This window comes from Sinohyriopsis cumingii, chromosome 2 (genome assembly GCF_028554795.1).
Source record: "Sinohyriopsis cumingii isolate HCF-2022 chromosome 2, ASM2855479v2, whole genome shotgun sequence".
In the NCBI taxonomy this organism is placed as follows: domain Eukaryota; kingdom Metazoa; phylum Mollusca; class Bivalvia; order Unionida; family Unionidae; genus Sinohyriopsis; species Sinohyriopsis cumingii.
In genome coordinates this window covers 108645256-108665424 of record NC_142962.1, presented here as the reverse complement: position 1 = coordinate 108665424, position 20169 = coordinate 108645256, and the positions used below count along the sequence as shown (strand labels likewise).

The window sequence follows — 20169 nt, the reverse complement described above, 5'->3', positions numbered from 1 at the left end:
TCATAGATAGGTACATCCCCAATCAGGGAATATAATATCAGAATCTCTGATGAATAGTTTTGGTCAGTTAATAAAAAAAAAATTTTAAATGGGGAATTAAAATTTACACATGCTTACCCTTGATCTCAATATTTTTTTTATACAAAATATACAACAGTCATTTAAATCCAAGCTGCCTGATATCATCTCTGTTATTCTTTACATCTGGGTCTTGCTCAATCTATCTTACACAATAGGATTTTATGACTTGAGACATGCTGTAATAACAGCCAAAGGTTTAATTACAAAGTATTATATGTACCAGTACCATTTTCTTTTCATACTTTTATCAGGGGACTGCAAATAATAGGAATGAGATACCAGTAAGTTTTCCTTCTATGACATCAATGCATGTATCTACTCATTGTTGACCTGGTACTGTAGAACAGTATCAGAGAAAATGAGCCAAATGCAAAAACCTTACCTTGACATCTAAGCTAATGACAACAATACAGTAGAAAAAGTGATTCTTAAATCTTGCATTTGCATGCCAAATAATAGATTTACCATTCTAACAGTTCTTGCTGGACAACTTACAAACATTATAAATAAGATTTAAAAGTAAAAATTCTTTTATTGACTGAGGTTGATTCTAGAGAGAGCTTTTTGGGCTTTCAATCTTGTTTTGTGATATAAATGTCCACATCTGATGCAGACAGACAACACCTCTTGGGATAGAATAAGGTACATAAAACTGATTAACTCTATGTAAAAGTCCTTGTTCCTTTTTAAATCGATGTCTTTAGAAGCATTATGGGATTTCACAGTATTCATTATGGTGCAGATGCCTTATAAATTATTGCTTTCTGTTAAGTAGAGAGGGAATAGTCTCTGTTTTGTGTGGGAGATATGGCCATGGAATGTTTATTTCATTTAATATTTAGTTTTTTATGCTACTGAAATATTATTTACATTCCTTTTAAAGGAACCGATACAAATTTATGAATGTACATACAAGCTGCATGTGTATGTAGTGTAAGCTAAAATATTGACTCTGTAGTGGTTTTGTTTTGTTATTGTCGATGCCAAAAAGAAAATTACCATATATACTTACCTATAAGATGAGTCCAATTTCAAACTGCACAGACCTAGATGTGCCATCACATAATGCACTGGCAAATGTGGTTCTGTGCAGTTGTTGTTGTTGTTATAGGGTTTAATGCCATTTTTCAGCAAAAGATAGGCTTTACATGGCAGATAGTATAAATGGTGGAGGAAGAACTAGGGAAAACCCAGGAAAGAACCATCGACCCATGAGAAGATACTGGCAAGCTTTCTCATGTACCCATGTTGGCCGAGCCTGAGACTGAAACCAATGCAGACAGAGGTGAGATGGCAGTGATTCATAACGGTGAGCACTTTAGATCACTTGGCCACTCAAGGCCCCTTGTTCTGTTTGTCAGTAGAACAAACAACATAGACCCACTCTGCATGTGCATTATGATACAGCAGATCAGGATCTTTGCAATTTGATTCAACTTACAAGCAAGTAGTATATAGGGTAACATTTGATGAAGATGAAAAGGTCAAAGTAAAGTAAAAGTACCTTGAATGCAATGTCAAAACAGGAAATTGTAGATAAAGTCACTAAACTCCACCTGTCTAGTCTGTCTCTGATTGCTGATCATGTGACCAGAGATTCTTTTAGCAATATAAACTATGATAATTTACCATGCTAAGTCAACACCTTGATGTCTGATTCCAGAAAAATTCAAATAATTCCCAATAAAGGTATTTGTCCATTATGTTGTTGTTGTTGTTCTTGTTGTGGGGTTTAACGCCATTTTTCAGCACATGATAGGCTATACATGGCAGCCAGTATCAATGATGGAGGAAGAACCCGGGAAAACCCCGGAAAGAATCACGACCCACGAGAAGTTACTGGAAACCTTTCTCACATACCCACACTGGTCGAATCCGAGACTAGAACCCATGCAGATGGAGGTGAGATGGCAGTGATCCGTAACAGAGAGCACTTTAGACCACTCGAGGCCCCTTTGTCCATTATGCAAAATATTTGTGAAAATAGTTTCTATCGATGGTTGCCTTTTTCAGTTCTTGTTGCCTATTCTGTAAATTGTATTCATGCATGCACTGAGACTGATCAATTGAAATGAGTTGACCTGATAAATGACCAAGACCACTAGCTCTTATGCAAGTAGGATTTGCACACCTTTAAACTTTTTTCTATTTCACCTTCTTTATTTGATTTTATACAAAAGATTTAATTAACACGATACAACAAAAAATCTGTGTAACAATACAACAAATACTTCCTCAAGTCAGATAGTAAAACATGGTCAGCATTTAATTTGGGTTCTCAAGAAATGCTCGCAGATCTACATTGCATATTATCCATTTGAATTAAAGCAGGAACATTACATTTATGATGATTACACAAAAAAGAAAGAACTAAAGACAAATTACACTTGACTAAACTTATTTAATTGGTATTTATTTATTAAAGTGATGCCTCCTCGATGTGTGACTGACATATTCATTTTTCAAAATTTAATTGAATATTGTCATTTATTGTGCATTAAGAATGTTGTTTGGAACAAAAGTTTGCAACATACACCACTCCCTCGATAACTTGCGCACATCGGGGTCCAGAAACATCGACCGCACTATAAGTGAGGCGCGAGTTATCGAGGGACCTATAAAATAAGCCCAAAACCAATAAAGTGATTGATGACATAACAGAGAAATAAGGGGTGGGGTAGGCAGATTATACTGTTGAATACACACTTTATAATCGTTCTGAGATTAACTGTTAATAAATATCTCTTCATAACGGTGTACTTTATTATTTCCTCATAGGACAACATTAATTTCAGGATAAATTTCAGTATACTGAGGCAATCATCGAAAACATTATTCCACGTGGTTTCCGTTCGCTTAACATGTGTACCACTTCACACATTGTGTACTATGTCACTAATTTTTATGTTGAATTGGATACATTCTAGTTTTATTGTTTGATCCAAATTAGACGTTTCTTTATATACAAAAGATCGACTCTTTTCGAGAAACAGTGTCGATCGAATGATAAATAGATAGATTTGAATGCGATAGAAGTAAAATGGAAAACCCAAAAAACCAAGGGTTAATCAGTACTAACATATTTAATTGGTCTACAAATTTAAAACGACGTAAATTAGAACAAGTTAATACTTGCCGTTTGTGCCACGCTTGACAAATATCAATTCACTTTTTGAAAAAATCAGTTATTTTTTTGTGTGTGTGTTACTCCTTGGTTTCTCTGCCGCTGAGCAAAATCCCTCTGATTTCTCAGCTGCATGAGCTTTACGTAGTCAACATTTTGGGTCTCCAGCCACCTTATGGCAATATCAAAATATTTGATTGCTTCCTGTGCAGAGGGGTGGGAAGTGCAACATCTGCATCTGCATCACTTTCAACACTTGTGTTATTCCAGTTAGAATCGTCTTCTGCTGCAAATTTGTTCGCTACAGAAATAATTATAGTTTCATCTGACATGTATTCGGCTGTGGGGCAATCATTGTCAGCACAAATCCACTCCTCCATATGATCAAGAGAAACGCCCATCTCAGGACCATGAGTCTGTACGAATTTCTCCCAAACAGCCTCGGCATTAATTACATCAGTTTCACTGAAACATTCGAAGTCACTATCATCGTTGTTGTCTCTGTTACTGTTTTGCTTTACGTCAAAGGCAGCTCCAAGACCCTTAATCCAGCACCCGAGGTCTCTTGTAATCGATTTTTTTTTTTAATGCAACAAACACTTCCCCAAGTTGTTGATCAAAACAAAGCCAGCATGTACATGTAATTAGGTTCTCACAGAAGTACTTACGGGTTTCGATGTGACGGTCGATTGACTCTTTTCAGGTTTTCAATGAACAGAATATGTTGTGATTATAATATTTACACTGAAACAGAATTAAAGGATCAGAACGTGACTTTCACACAGGAAGACGTTTAATTGGTGTTTATTTCATTCTCTGTTGCTACCTGTTAGCATTTACCAAGTTTTCATTGATCGCTATTTCACCAGACTGTTTATTTACAGTATACTGACAACTATTTATCATAAAAACTTACATAATATATGATATCTTTAAACAGAGGTCTCGCTAGGATTTTAAAACTGGGTCTTTCTGCCTCTGAATTCAATCACTAAATATCAGTACATTTTCTCACTCGGCCACCAGTCAAAGCCTTTGAACTAGCCGCCTAGCTGTTGCATCATGTTCTTTTTTTTTTTAATGTACTCTTATAAAATGGCAACAGTACATCAAAAAGTCTTTCAGTCACTGAATTCTGTCATTGTAAATATCAGCACAGTTAACTGATCAACACATTTTCCCACAAAGCAGGTGGCTGAAACAGGACCAGCAAATCTTTGAATTTTCCCACGCACCTATTACATGCATACGGAGGACTCCCGCCTCAGTGATTTTCTGCATTCCAGATCAAAAATTGGCGTCCAAATACGCGTAATTAAGCGTTTTCGAGATCTCTGAAATTAATTCTTCTTTAGAACTTGCAAATTTCAAAATATGGATTATATTTTTACGGGCATTAATCACCATTTTCGAAGATAAAACGAGCAATGTATCAAGGTTTAATTTATCAATTCTTATCATAATTTTTTCATGTTCAGCATATTTTAAAGATATTTAAAATACATTTTCTCTGGAAAAAATTGGGAGCCAAGACGGACACCATGTTATAAGCAGGATCGCGAGTTATCCGGGCACGAGTTATCGAGGGAGTGGTGTATATTATTAAAACCTGAGAATTTCATAATGTTGATTAAAATAATAAAATGAGTGACAAATCAAGATTTCCATTACCAATTTTGATGATGAATTTCTTAATGTTCAACAAATGGGGACAATTTTTGGTATTTTCAAGTTTTAAAAAGTGGTACCTATGTTTGACCACTCATTAAAAGGAAGCCATTGAGTTATCAGGGAGTAGCATATATTTATTTACACTATATACTAGACCCCTCCATGTCTATATGCAGCTCAAACTATTCAACTGCGACAGTGGTAGATTTATCTGGACACAATAATTTTGTACTTACCTCATTCTTCATCATGAGGTCATGTTTGGCCTTAGAGCTGATGGGATAAGAGATTCCATCAACCTCCATCTCTTCTTCACTTTCCTCACTAGACTCGCTCTCAAGGCTTAAATGAAAGAAATTGATATCACACTTACTTTGAGATAAATATAATATTTGATACTTGTACTGTCACTTAATAATGCAAAGAAATACTGTTTATTCCCAAATTAATTATCCCCTCCCCTTTTTTAAGAACAGAAAATTTAAAAGATGCAGTGTGAGACCTATGCTTTTCAAGGAAGACCTGTCACACAATTGTATAACTAGCAAAAAGCAAATTTAAGGATGTAACACAATATTATAATTGCATCTCATTAGCTAAAAGCTATAATTAGGTCAATCCAATTACATAGCAATATTAAAAACTAAATGAACCCAACTTCATAGGTTTGATGACTGTACCGTGTTACTATCAATATTTGCTTATGAGTCCAAATGCAAACTGCACAGACTCAGATCTGCCATTGCATAATGTGCTGGCAGATCTGGATCTGTGCAGTTTGTTAGGACTAATCAGTAGAACAAACAAAATAGGTCCTAGGGCAGATATGGATCTTTGTTTTTGCAGTCTGACTTGACTTGTAAGTGAGTATATATGGTATATGAGGGGAGTGCAATATACTGACTTTATATCAATGGACGATTGTACTCATTGGAACTTTACTAGGACTTTGAAAAAAAAATATTGAAGTGTGTGTGTGTGATTTGGATTTTTAACATAGCTTTAACAATTTTTCAGTCATATCACTATGATGTCTGCAGTGTGGCAGTTTATAGTGATGTCTAGCACTGGGGCATCATGTTGCAGACATGTAGCATCATGTCCCACCCAGCCACATTATCCTGATACCAGGCCAACCAGTCCTAACACTAACCTCTTAATGCTGAGCGCCAAGCAGGGCAGCTGTTAGTATCATTTTTGTAAGTCTTTGGTATGACTCCGCTGGGGATCAAACCCACAACCTCCCGCATCTGAGGCAGACACTCTAACCAATAGGCCACCGGAGCGGTAAATATGGAAGCATTAACCTGCCATCATCAAATGAAATATTTATTGGGAATATGCCATCTTGTAGGTAAATGAGGTGAGTTTACTGACTGAAATGTTTTGACAAGGTTATGTAGACATTATCTTTGTTCTTTTACTGACATGTTGCCACAATATAAGACCAGAAGTATGTGAAAATTTGTGATCCACTGTACATTATAATTTAAACTCAGTGCACCTGGTACCTTCTTTTGTTAATGTAAAGAATGTCATCTTCCTCACATATTCTACCAACTATATCCAAACATCTCTACCTTTCAAAGTACTATGTAATTCACCCATCTCCAACAATCGAGAATTAGTTAGAACTATACCTTTTTCATTTTAAGAAGGCTTTTGATTTAGCTAACCATAATCTACTTGCATGGAAACCTGACAAGTACAAAAATGTTCTTGCTTATGGCTCTTATTTTTCAAATCATTCTCAACTAACAAAAGTCAGTAAGTTGTTATTTATAACATTAAATCTGAGATGTCCATGAATAAACAAGTTCCACAGAGATCTATTTTATGGCCTATTTTATTCATATTATTTATAAATGACTTGCCACTGTATGTACACCATTCAAAACCTGATCTATATGCTGCTAAAATGTTCAACAAACAATTATGTCAATATCAAGTTAGCGCCAACTGAACAAAATGTTTATCAATCCCCTAAATCAAGGCAATGTTACTTGGAACTAGGCAAAGATTATCAGTGAGCGTAAAGCTAAATCTTGAGATGTATATGGAAGATAATCTCAATGAACATGTTGACACAGAAAAACTTTGGAAGTTCATGTTGATGATGTCTAGAATGGTGCAAGCACGTGAAACACATTTACTCTTTATTAAACTGAATAATTTATATTTTACTGGGGATAAAAAGTTATCTACCAATCAACTATTATTAATTATTAATCTACAATGCATTCATTCCTTCTGTTTGAACTGCTTCACAATAGAGAGAAATATAACCAATAGTATTACTGAAACAATTCAGAAACTTCAAAACAGGGCCACAAGAATTATCCTAAATTGACCATTTGTTACACAATCCAAAACATTCTTCTCGGAATTGAAACTGTTGAAATTCGAATAGAGATTAGCATTCTACAAGAACATAATATTGTTCAAAGTAAGAAATGAGTGTTGCCCACAATATTTCACAACATGTTTCATTTTAAGTTAGAAGCCCAACACCAAGGGTCTAAAATGAGATTAATTACAAATGATCATTGCAGAAAGCCATTTATAGAAACAATTACCTGTAAAATATAATTTGCGTACTCCGGTGCTGTCTTATGGAATGAACTCCTGATAAGCATTAGATCAAAAACAAATACATATCAGAATTGCATAACCATTATCTTGAAAGGCAGTTGTCATGTTCTATGTTAAAACATAGCCTCTCCAATTTACTCTCTTAAAGCATATTGCATACACTTTGCACTTTCAGATTTAATGAGTCCCCAGGGTCTCAGAGAACAGTATTACAGCCTCATAAAAATGTCTTTATTATTACTATTATTATTATTACATTGTATACAAGTATTTCATCATTATGATGACAGCCTAATACTTCCATAAACTTGGACATGAAATCTTACGGTTCATGATTATGATGATGCCATGTGCAAGCATTAAGATACCATTGTCACAACAAGGTAATTAAATAGGTAATCAAAACGACATCTTTCTGCATCAACAAGACAACTTATCAATTGCAATGTATTATTGTAATTATGTACAAAATGATAACAAAAATAATACATCAATGTTAACTTATTGATATGTTGCTGCAGTATGACAACTTAAGCATTTATGTTTGTTATCATTTCTACAAAAGTCAGGTCAAGACATTACAATCAGTAACCACTCTTGTTGAAATGAAAAGATGTAATCATCATAAAGTAAGATAGAAAAACATCTTGTCATGATAATGGCAGCTACAGGTAATACGCCATACTCCAAAAAGCAACTTCTCATAAGTTCCATAATGTATGGAAAATTCAGAAATGTTTTCACTCTCTTGTTACAATTTTTCTTCAACAATTAATTTCTGCATACCTTAAAAATTAGACAACTTCTAAATTTACACTGAAGGTTTCTGCACTTACACATTGGGCAAGACAGAAGTATTAATTTCTCATAAGGATGGCAGTTATGGAAGTGTTTTGAAGATTCTTTTTATAAATCATAACCATGTTTCATGCTGCATTTCGTATACAAATGTGATTCTAATGCCATTTTGTTCTGTACTCTTCATCCTGAAACAAGTAATTGCTTGGTACCAGACTGTGAATTAACAGATGTTTTTTAATATATATTTCCCATCTCCAAATCTGTCAAACACCTTCTGTAACGAGATGTTTGCCTGATATTTTTAATTGCAGATTTTAATCATATTCCTTATGGTCAACATGTTTTCAACCAGAAACAAGTTTAGGATTATCTGGCCTGGAATGCATCAATATCATTGAAATTTAGCAATGAAAGATAGCAACCAAAGTTAATCAAATCTTTAGTTCATTAAACCCTGGTGCCACATCTATGCATCAGGATGTAATACCATATATCCGAGCTCTGTAGTGTCAAGGTCATTTAAGATGGTGGTATTACAGAAAGGTAGACAGACGTAACTCTACAATGATACCAAATAATCTGGACTTTCTACTCACATTAAAAAATAAAGAGAGATAAACCTTTTTCACAACCATCTTTTTTTACATAAAAGAATGGGAATTTGACTTTTTGGCCTGAGATCTAAGGCAGAGCGGTCTGAACTGCATGCAGACAGGTGAATCTTTGCAAAAAGTAGGATAAGTTTGGGGATTTAGAGTAAAAAGTAGCCAGGACACGAAAATAATGGTTCCAATAAACCACAAAAAAAACCCCAACAAAACAAAAACAAAAAACAAGAGAGCTTATTTCCAGCTAGGGAAACACTTAAATTTAGGGTAAATACACAGTTATTACAAGAAACATAATAAATAAAAGGGCCCATTTTGTAAGTCAAATTGGCACCATTTTCATTCCATGAAAAACTAGATATCATAATCAGTTCTTCAGTGAATACCCCATGCTGATTCATTGTGGAGTAGTGATGACAAATTTCAAGGATGGCCACTGTGGTGGTCATATTGGATGTCTGAGCAGTACCATTCTCATTAAGGACCAACTAGACTTCATAAGTTGTTTATTAAAATGGATGTTAATATCACCATCATTCAGAAGTAGTGATAAGATTTTTAAGATGGTGTCTATTGTGAATATATTAAATCAGGGTGGCACCATTTTCATTTTGGGCCAATGTGAAGTCTTTTCATGTTGAAATGACCATCCATTCAGGCATATATGAGCACAAGGATGGCAGACAGTGCAAACTGAGCTAATGGTTGGCTGACTGTGAAAATACAATATGACAGCAAGTTACTTACACATAATAACTTCAGTTAGCCCCAAAGTATATAAAACTCATACAAAATGATTTTTTAAATCTTTGCTTTTAATTAGCTTTTTTCCCCTCCAATCAATTCTTTTTGGACTGAAAACCCCAATCTTCAATATCTCTTTTGACATAGTGCAGGAATCATGTACACAGCCTAATACAAAAATAACAGTATAGCCTCAACATATAATATGGCTTCAAACTGGGGGACATCTCCAACTGTTATAACTGTTATATCAGGAAAGGACCCATATGCATAGTTAAATAAGAAAGGCAAATGTTACAAAACTTTTAGATTAAGTTTTATTTTCAAATGACTTTCATGCATTGAAACATGCTTGGAAATAGTAATTTTATGTGCTCTGAAAGTAACACTTTCCATGGAACCTTACATGAAAGTTAACCACTTCATTAAAATGGTCTGAAACTATACACATATACTGATCTTAGTCCTCTTAGTAAAAAAAATTCTGTTTACGCAGCACATAACAACTGGAGTTTTGGAATCATTTGGTCATATGCCTCAGAATCATTGGTAAAATTACCAAAATATATGTGATTCATTTTACTGTACATGATGCCGACTGAGAGCTGCATACGTAACTTTGCAAAGACTCATTGACAAGTTCAGCAACATCTGAAAATTCCAGTAATTAAAGTCAACACACTAAATTTGCCATCAGTTTATGTTACATTTTTTAATGTAATCTTTTTCTGCCCTGATCTCTCTAAAGTGCCTTCTGAGAATCATGTTCTCTACCCTAATTTGGACCAAAGTTTCTGTAAAATCACAAGGGTATTCTCAGTTGTGCACAAACATATTATTATTCCCAAAGTTATCCCATTTTACTGGTGGTATCTAAGCTTACTTTTCCACCATATCTGTCTTATTCCTTTCTTCCTCCTCCTTTTCTTGCTTTTTCTTCAAGAACTCTTCGAGTTCAGCTCCTTCTAACTTCAAACGTCTTCTAACCTGAATGAATTAAACAAAAGTGTCTTATCTTTAGGGTACAATTCAATACCATGTAAAGTATACACAATTCAAATAAAGCATTTTCATATGCGTGATATCTCAAATAGTAAAGAAAAATCTCCAACTTTTGGATTATCTCAGCCTTGCTCTAGTAGACTTATTTCACACAGAAAAATAACTGTTTATGTTAAAATGCTTAAAATGTGTTTTTTTTTTTTGGTTGTATTTATAGTTACCTGAATGTCTGTGACCTGAATTGAAGTCAAGACCAAATGACAGTTCCTCCACATGTTTTAAAATGACTGCAGCTTGATTCCTCCTATTTGTCCTGATTTTTCACTTTAACTCAAAATCCATGGGCAAAGTTTTAAAAAAAGACAAAAGTTTGTCTAATGTGTTTATTTAATTACACAAGAAATTTGGAATTTGTTCAAGCACTAGCTAAATTTTATCTTTGTCATTTATATCCAAATTTGCAAAAAGTGCCGCCCATAAAGAAAGGATAAGTAATATTCATTATAAAGTGACATTTGACCATATGTATTACTCAAACTATTGTTTACTAACAATCAACGAGAACTACCTACATTAATGACAAGCTGCCCAAATAATGAACTAGTCATCAAACGGGAGTAGCTTTGTCAAGTCAAGACAGAAACAGCTCAGGTTTCTAATATATCTTCTTTCTCTTTCATTATCAATATTTATTGTACTCCACACAATGATTTGTGCCTGCCAATTACAAAATGTTAATTTCACTATATTAGCTTTTAATTTTAACCTGTATGCATTACAGAATGTTTTCATGATCCATGTTAACATCAAAAGACACCCCCACCCCCCAAGACAGTGATGCACATGCATGACTATGAACGGGGAAGAAAGAGAGAGAGAACAAAATGCTACATAAAATATAAGCAACTAAGAAAACACCATTTCAAGTAAATAATGGAAATATACAAAACTTCTTGGCTTGTTATGTGTGCCAATAATTACTGGTACTTTGAGAATGGTGAAAGCTGGTACTTGGAGAATTTGAGGTTTTGCTGAAACAAATGGGCTATGATAAAACTTGAAATAATTAGGTAATGATAGAAATCAAATGGATTATATATAACCCAATAAGGATTTTTAATGTTCTTACCATGCCATTGCTTTTTCATGTCAGAGTTTTAATCCATTTAATATCACTAGTATTTTATATCAATGAACAAGGAAGAAATATGACTAAAACAAAAGAAAATGCTCAAAAAATCTCACAGAATATTTTTTTTTACACAAAATTACTGCCTAGTGGACTGCTTCAGTGGTCTATGTGGTTAAAGCATCCACCTCAGATGCAGGAGGTTGTGGGTTGAACCCTGGCCGAGTCATAACAAAGTCTAATAAAAGTGGTACTAACACCTGCCTTGTTTGGCGCTCATCATTAAGAGGCTAGTGTTAGGACTGGTCAGACTGAATTTAGGATAATGTTACTGGGTGGGACATCATGCTTCATATCTGTGGCATGATGCCCAGTGATAGACATCACTCTAGAATGCCACACGTCTTAGTGATATGACTAAAACTTTTAAAGCTGTGTTTAAAAAAAAAAATAAAAAAAAAAAAAAATACACACACACACACACACACACACACACACACACACACACAACTGACTCAAAAATATCATAGGTATACATTGTGTACTGGTAACTAAATATGTATGTACAGACATCAGAAGATCAATTATGGAGAAAATCTTCCAACTGTAAATTGCTGATGCTTTTTTGTAGAACATTATGTGTAAATTAAAAATCCATTTCTCCGGTAAAATTAACCCCAACCAATTTCCTGAAATTCGTCATTACAATTAATGGATTTTCCAAAAATACAGATAGCATTACCTGCCAGTTTGCTGTCATGTGTAATGTAATTCTAGAACAAGCTGACCAGCAATTAAATGCACATGTGTACTGACTGCATGGTTGTTTCAAATAAAAATTACTCTTTCTGGCATAAATCATATACTGTGATAAAAAAAAGGGCTGAACATTAAGTTGTCCCCATTTGTTTGGCACAGAAATCAGTTATTGTTAATGCAGAGATCTCACTTCTGAGTTAGAATGCACAAGATTTTCATAATTCTTTATGACAAATGTCATTGTTTTCTTTTTATCTTTCTCAATCTATCACTGGCAACAAGTGTAGCATTAGACATTTCAATTTATTTAAATTTCATAATCTATCACAGATTCCCTACATTTTTATTTCCATGCTAGCAAGTTCTCAGTGCTAAAGATATCACCCTTCCATATCTTTATCAGGACCATGTAATACCTACACACCCTTTAAACGCAGTTTTGAGGGCCTCAAGGTAGATTAGTGTTTAGCTAATTGTGTTACCCTCTTTAAATAAGGTCATTATAGTTATTTTTAAACAATGCTAAAAGTACCTGCTACGCAAACAGCAACAGGTTTTGTATTACTGATATTAAAAATGGGTTTTCAGGTATGGAAAATTCAAAAATAATTTTAAAGAGAAACCTCATTTATTGACCGTTAAAGAAAACATAATTTATTATAGAAACATTGTTTAGCAAACCCAATTTAATTCTAGAATTTAATCAATGTGGGTATAAATTGATGCAATTTTACTACTGTTCCTAAAATAATGTGAATCAAATGCTCACATAAACTGGGGAAATTTGAATAGCAAATCACAGATTCCTCCCCACCACTTTTGTTTTGACAATGGTCCAAAATCTACAACAATGATATAAACCTGTTTACTCATTTTTAGCACACTGGATGAAAAAAGTAATAGTCACCAGACATGGAGAGATAACAAGCTTAGCCAATCAGATATTGGCTGTTTGGTGTTTAACAGAACTGCTTCACGTTAATAACCATTTATTATGACGTAGGAAAATAAAAATATTCTCAAGGCCTCATGTTGCTTTCTGTCAATCTGTACTGTCATATGTTTTGTTAGACCAATTCAGGTACAATAGTTTCATGTACATTTATTAGCTAATTGATGTTGAAACGTATAAAGCTTTTATTTTGATTATTAATTTTGTTTTCAACGTTATATAATTCTGGTGACCAGGGTTAACATGTTATACTGAGCATTACAATGAGGGAAAGCTGCACAAATTATGTACATGTAAGTACAAGAGTAACCCTCTTAGCCCCCTCCCCCAGGGGTTATGAATCAAACTTAAAACTGTTACCAAGGACACAACAAGCTGTTAAATGATTACCTATGTGATTGAGAGACTGACCAAAATGATTTCAGCTGAAACACTTCAGTTACTATTTAGAGTTTCTGTATTGTTGAATTGTTATTACATTGTTCAAGATGATTTCAGCTGAAACACTTCAGTTACTATTTAGAGTTTCTGTATTGTTGAATTGTTATTGCATTGTTCAAGATGTTCTTAGAGGAATACTTAATCTTCATGTGAAAATGCTAAAACATGTGCTTTCTCCCAATGTTATAACACCTATGGCTAAGAAATATGACGATAGGGAACACATCTAAGTAAAAAATCAGGAACTTCCTCCTTGGGGTGAACGTAGATTGGAGAATTATTGGAGAGCAATATGGCCTCCTGAGTGATAACAAGCAACTTCAATGCATGCATTACAGATGACGAAGGCAGGGTCATACCAGGTGAACAATAAACAGAGACAAGGGTCCCTAAAAGGGACTGATGCCCAAATAGCTTAAACTTGTTTTCCAAGAAATCAAGATAAGACCATATCATCCTTTTAACTGCTGAGAGTTTAAAAAATCTGATTTTCTTAAGCAATAACAAGATTTTCGAATTAGAAGTTACATATGTCACATTTTCATTTAGAACCAAGTAGACATCATTCTTGAACATCTTAACATGTCGTCTGGTGAAAGTAATAATAACAAGACCATCTAGATATTCTAAGAAGTCTTCTTGTGAAAACCCCATGATAACATTACTTTTCATTCAGGAGGAGTAGCCATAAAAAGATTTTCAAGAAGGCTGCTATGATGGCCATATTGAATATCATATTGGCACCATTTTCAATTAGAATCAAGTATATATCATAAGAAGAGTTTTACTGAAAAGTCATGTTGATATGGCATACACTGAGTAAAAATATGTTCATGATGGCTGCTGTTGTAGCCATACTGGATGTCAGATCGGCATCAATTCAATTTAGGATCAACCAGACATCATAAAATTCTTTTATGGAAACCCATATTGATGCGGCCATCCGTTCATGAAGAGTAGTGATACCATTTTCAAAATGGCCATAGTTGCAGTCATATTGGATATTAGCTCAGCGCCATTTCATTTAGGATAAATTTGACATCATGTGAAGTTTTCCGGTGAAAATCCCATGTTAATAAGACATCAGATTCACAAAAAGCAGTATTTTCAAGATGGCTGCTGCAATTGGATGTCATATCAGCACCATTTCATTTATGACCATGTAGCAATACCCCATATGGATATGACTACAAATTCAGCAATAACAAGATTTTCAATATGGCCATACTGGCAGTGACACTGGATGTCTGAGCAGCACCATTTTCATTTAGAAACAACTAACCTAGTGGATAAATGTGTGTAAAGATGCATGGCAATCCTCCAAGTAGTTCTGGGGAAGTGACAACAACAAACTTGTGCTAAGAGACTAATGGACAACAGCTGAACGACAACTGACCATCCCTTATTCTCTTCTGGTCTGTGACCTTTAGAAATAAAAGCACTTACAAAATGACTTTGAATATTTCACTATACTCCCGAGTTAAACAACATGAAGTGAATACAACAGCCAGAAGAAGTAGAATTATCTATGTTATGTATTGATCAAACTGCAATCTTTCATTATGTATATAGTGCAGAAGCCAGGTAATAAATATCTAAAATGATATTATGTATGAAATTAATGAGATTTCCCTGGAGCAAAGCAGTATAATAACTGAAATATAATGGCAACTTCCTGTGCCGCAACAGAATTAAATACAAATGAGCATATCTTCATAATTCAAAGGAAATAGTCTAAAGAAGGTTTGCAAGTGGAAGAGCTTTTGAGTCTTGATTGATACATGTTCAAGTGCATGACATAATGTCTTTCTTCATGCACTATTAGGTAGACTATATAAAAAATAGCAATTTAACAGCAATGTCATCTAAATTAAGAATAAGCTATCTTTTCAAAAAAGCATATAGAAAATTATTAGACACTGAAATCTGAATAAAAGAAAATTACTTGTCTGTTTTCGTGAAAGTATTTCATTAACTTACAAAGAATGAAATAGCTGGTAGACTTAGCATTGTCAAAATGTCATCACCATACATATATGTGCAAACATTCATATCATCACAACCACAATGACATTAAATAAAAACATAATCAAGTTTCTGTCTTTAAAATCCATTGGACAGCAAAATACATACTTAATTAGTGTCATGGAATTGTATAAATCCTTTTATTTATTAAATACATGTACTCGGGTTTCGTTTTGTGTGTACAATGGTTCCTGAGGTTGATTTATGTATATGTATATTGTAAAATATTTTGAAACAGTGAGTTCGGTTGATCCTATGCCGCACATGTGAAGTACTTTTGATGGGAAGAACTGAATACTTTCAGTGCAAAGACGATGTACAAGCGGTCTACTTTAACCCTTTACCTCATAGAGCATAGTTACAAAGTGCAGCACACTATAAATAGAACACCTGTTGCCTATTCGACGCCATACGCATAGGCCTGCCTGTTAACTGTTAAGCAATTGTAGTGTATGTTACGTTTAACAGGAATTTTAACCATTTTACATTTTTGGTACACATCTGTTATGTGTGGAAAAATTTAAGAGTAAAGTCTGATTGTTATAGCTGTGTAATTATTTTTCACAGAAGAATTTTTTATGTGCTTTAAAGTCTTGAGAGAACTCGTTTGCCGTCAAGTCAGTGAGACTGCGTGACCGACCGTAGCTGCCATTTCTCATACTTGAAATTTACAAGTCTTCTGTCCGCATCTACATCACTAAGTCATCTGAATTTGATAATTTATAAAAACTAATTGCTGCCTACATCAATATCAGAGCCTTTACCTAAGTTATTGAAGCTTTCATAGTTGTGATTCTAATCGTGAAAACTTTGTAAGTACTGAATGAAATCCACGACCTCCATTTTGAAGAATGTAGATTACAAACCAGTTATTTTAAATAGCAGATATCGACCAGAGCATAAACAGTGACCACGTGATCTGACGTAATTGTCATTTGCAGAAATGAACGTAGTATTTAATAGGGTGTTTTCCCCGAAGGTGGCGCTATGAAAACCGGCTTAAAATGGCTGATGTTTACAGCAGACGTCAAAAGGCGCTTCCATGGGAATGGAGTAGAGATGTCAAAAGGCGCTTCCATGCGAATGGAGTAGAGGTGTCCAAAGGCGCTTGCATGAGGTAAAGGGTTAAGGACTTGCACATCTTCAGCTGTAGAGCTGATCAGAGTTGCAGCTGTAGAGCTGATCGGAGTCGACATGGCACCAGCTGTAGAGCTAACCATAGAAGTTGACCATAGCAGGTGTAAAGCTGAACCATAGCAGTTGTAGAGCTGAGTTACAGTGTCGCTGGTCAAGTAGCAGGCGATCAGGCATTGCTGACCAATTGGTTGGTGCTGATTGCTTTATTGACCAAGGAATTGAATGGTGGTCGGTGACTTCCTGGAATACTGACTGCTTTATTGAACAGTGTGACTGGTAGCCAAGTGTGCTGCTGACAGTGTGTAACTTCATACATGTAATCTTTTAGCTGTGGGCTAATTTTGAGGGGTTTGTAATACCCAGTGTTTTGGGACTATAAAGATATTTGGTATATCTGTCCCTTTGTTTTCTTCATTTTATTATTTGAGTAAAATACCTCATTTTTTCACTATTTGAGTAGATACATTTTACTATATGAGTAAAGTACAACATTTTTTACTATCTGAGTAAAACACATCAGTCCTTTTGTTGTGTGAAATCACTGAATTGTTCACCTTTGTCTTTGTACTGTGTGAGGTTGTTTATTTGTATTTTCATTTGCTGCATTATTAGGTTTGTGCAGATTATGTTAATTTGTCCAATATTTGGATCTCATACATACATATATTAATCATAATTCTTTTCCCATTCAAGTCATTCATCATTAAATATTGTATTTGTATCGCCATCAAGTGTTCTGTTGTAAATCCGAAATCCAACCTGGTTATCTTGTTACAATTAGAAGCAATCTTTGTTGCTCTCAGTAGTTCAATAGGGGATCTAAAGGTAATGCAGATGTCATTATTTGTATTCACTAAAGACTGGATGGTACTGCTGTTCAAACCTTCCTGCTGGATTCTCTGTAAGAACTGAGTTGCTCTTGATGATCATAATGTTAGCATTGTCAGAACTGATCTGATGCAGTTCGATGACCACCAGATATGCCTGTCCCTATAGATAAATGAATATACATCACATTTGGCACTGAACATTTCATTGGGGGGAGAATGGGGGAGGGGACATAATATTTTCAAGTTTAATGGGGGTTTCCATGTAAAGCAGCTCTGATAAGTGCCTTTGTCCAGTATAGATGTTAATGCTTTATCAACACAAATCAAATGTGCAAACACAAGTGTCTGATTGTTACTGTCTTTCATTCAGTCTGTTTTAAGGATTTTATGCGTGTTTCAATTAATAGTTAGCATTTTAACAATAATAAGGCAATGTTCAATTCAGCTGAATACGTTACAGACAGGTGGAACTCTTATTTTGATGGTCATCATACACTCCACAATGACTTAGTGTTTACATGTTGTTTTTAAGTTAGTAATGATGTCACAGGTTCAACAAAATAGGGGTACTAATATTATAACTATTTTGCAATATGTGCAAAGAATTTTAAAATTTCAGAAAGTAAAACCATGTCAACCTGTCAATATTTTTACTGGGGTTCCTGAATCACCTTCAAAAATTAATCACACCTTAACACTGCTGTGACAAATGAAATAATCATGCTTTTCATTTTATATATGGAGTAAAATGCAACTTCAAAGAATCATTGTTACTGTTCACAAACTTGCCAAAAATACAGCTAGCTTGCACATTCTCTTTCAAGGCAATGATTGGAAATAACTTTTTGTTCTTCTACATGCATCTAGTACCTCTTTTTGATTTATCTATAACTTAAAACAAAGTGGGTTGTTCCACTTTGTGAACTTTACCTGTGTAAATGAGCACAATGGACTTGCCTACAGCAGTCTTCAAAGGACTTAACACATCACCCTCTATGTTATTGTCAGCCAATTAAGTTAACATGAAATAGTGAATGTTTATACTGGAATTCTTTGATTTTAATTATTGTAAAAGCTGCCGCATTGATAGTTTTAGAAGAGCTTGAAGCAGGACTGTTTATTGTTTTATACATGCTATCGGCATATACTGAATTAATTTCTTCCCTAAGATTACTGAAAATCATGTTTTTCAAAACATGACCATGTCAGTGGGTTTCGGAGTAAATATTTTATTTGCATGACATGTCGTGTTATGGCAGGTAGGAAAGTGCCACTTGAAGAATTATAATTTAAACCTGGTATTTTGAATCAAACATAATTATGTTAATAAACATGGGTTCAGCAAATTCAATTTTTCACCTGTAAGCTTTGCTGTCACTCCAACTGTATTTGTCTTGCAAAAATACTGACACAAAACCATGAAACAAAACCCAAATGTTGAGACCATTACTGGTACTGCTGTCCTTGTTAGAAAAATGACACCCATGCTTAACCATTAACTAACACATACCTGACAATGATATGCACACTAGTAACAATACATGACAAATTGTTTTGAACAAACCAAAAGGGAATCAATAATTACATAACTCACCTATTGGAAGCTCTTAGTAGCAGTCATTATAAACTTTATTAAAATGCATACATTAATTCCGATCGAAGTCATGTTGACCACAGAATGTTAACTCCTTTGATAAGGCATAAGAGAAATAAAAGTTGCAAGTTTTGAGTACCCGTTCAGTGACATACAATATGACCCTGATGGAAGCATTTTCATGAATCAGTCAACTCAGGCCTCTTATGCAGTCGACTCATCTGATTTCTATATTCATTCATATTAATGTACAGTTAACTTGTCGTGAGTAACCTATAACAATGTACAATGAATAGTTATTAATATGGAAAGTTTACCACTGAATAACATATTTAACTATACCAGTCAGAAAAGACCTTCTGTGTAGACTAGGGTCAATATACACAGTAACATGGAAAAATGTGGCAATGAGCTAAATACAAATACTGAATCTATGTTAGTAAAACATAAAATGTAGGTCACAGTAATCTTCTTCAGTTGCAAGGGTACAGTACAACCCAAGATGTGTCCAAACATAAAGTTCCACCATTTGAGCAAACTGCAGCCAATATACGAACTTGAAACACAACATTTCATGAAAATTATGTACATGTAAGTAGAAGATTAACCCTCTTAGCCCCCTCCACCAGGGGTTATGAATCAAACTTAAAACTGTTAACAAGGACCCAGGAAGAAAGAA

General features: G+C 34.4%; 1 protein-coding gene across 1 annotated transcript in view; it reads right to left on the bottom strand.

Moving 5' to 3' along the window:
• LOC149805593 (cleavage and polyadenylation specificity factor subunit 2-like) overlaps window positions 1-20169 on the bottom strand; it is a 412425-nt gene that overhangs the window by 151571 nt on the left and 240685 nt on the right. Inside the window, exons 11-12 of the mRNA XM_089950230.1 lie at window positions 10505-10608; window positions 5113-5218 (exon numbers count right to left, since the gene is read on the bottom strand). Of these exons, the coding sequence (XP_089806356.1) occupies window positions 5113-5218; window positions 10505-10608 (210 nt within the window). The remainder of the gene's footprint in view (window positions 1-5112; window positions 5219-10504; window positions 10609-20169) is intronic.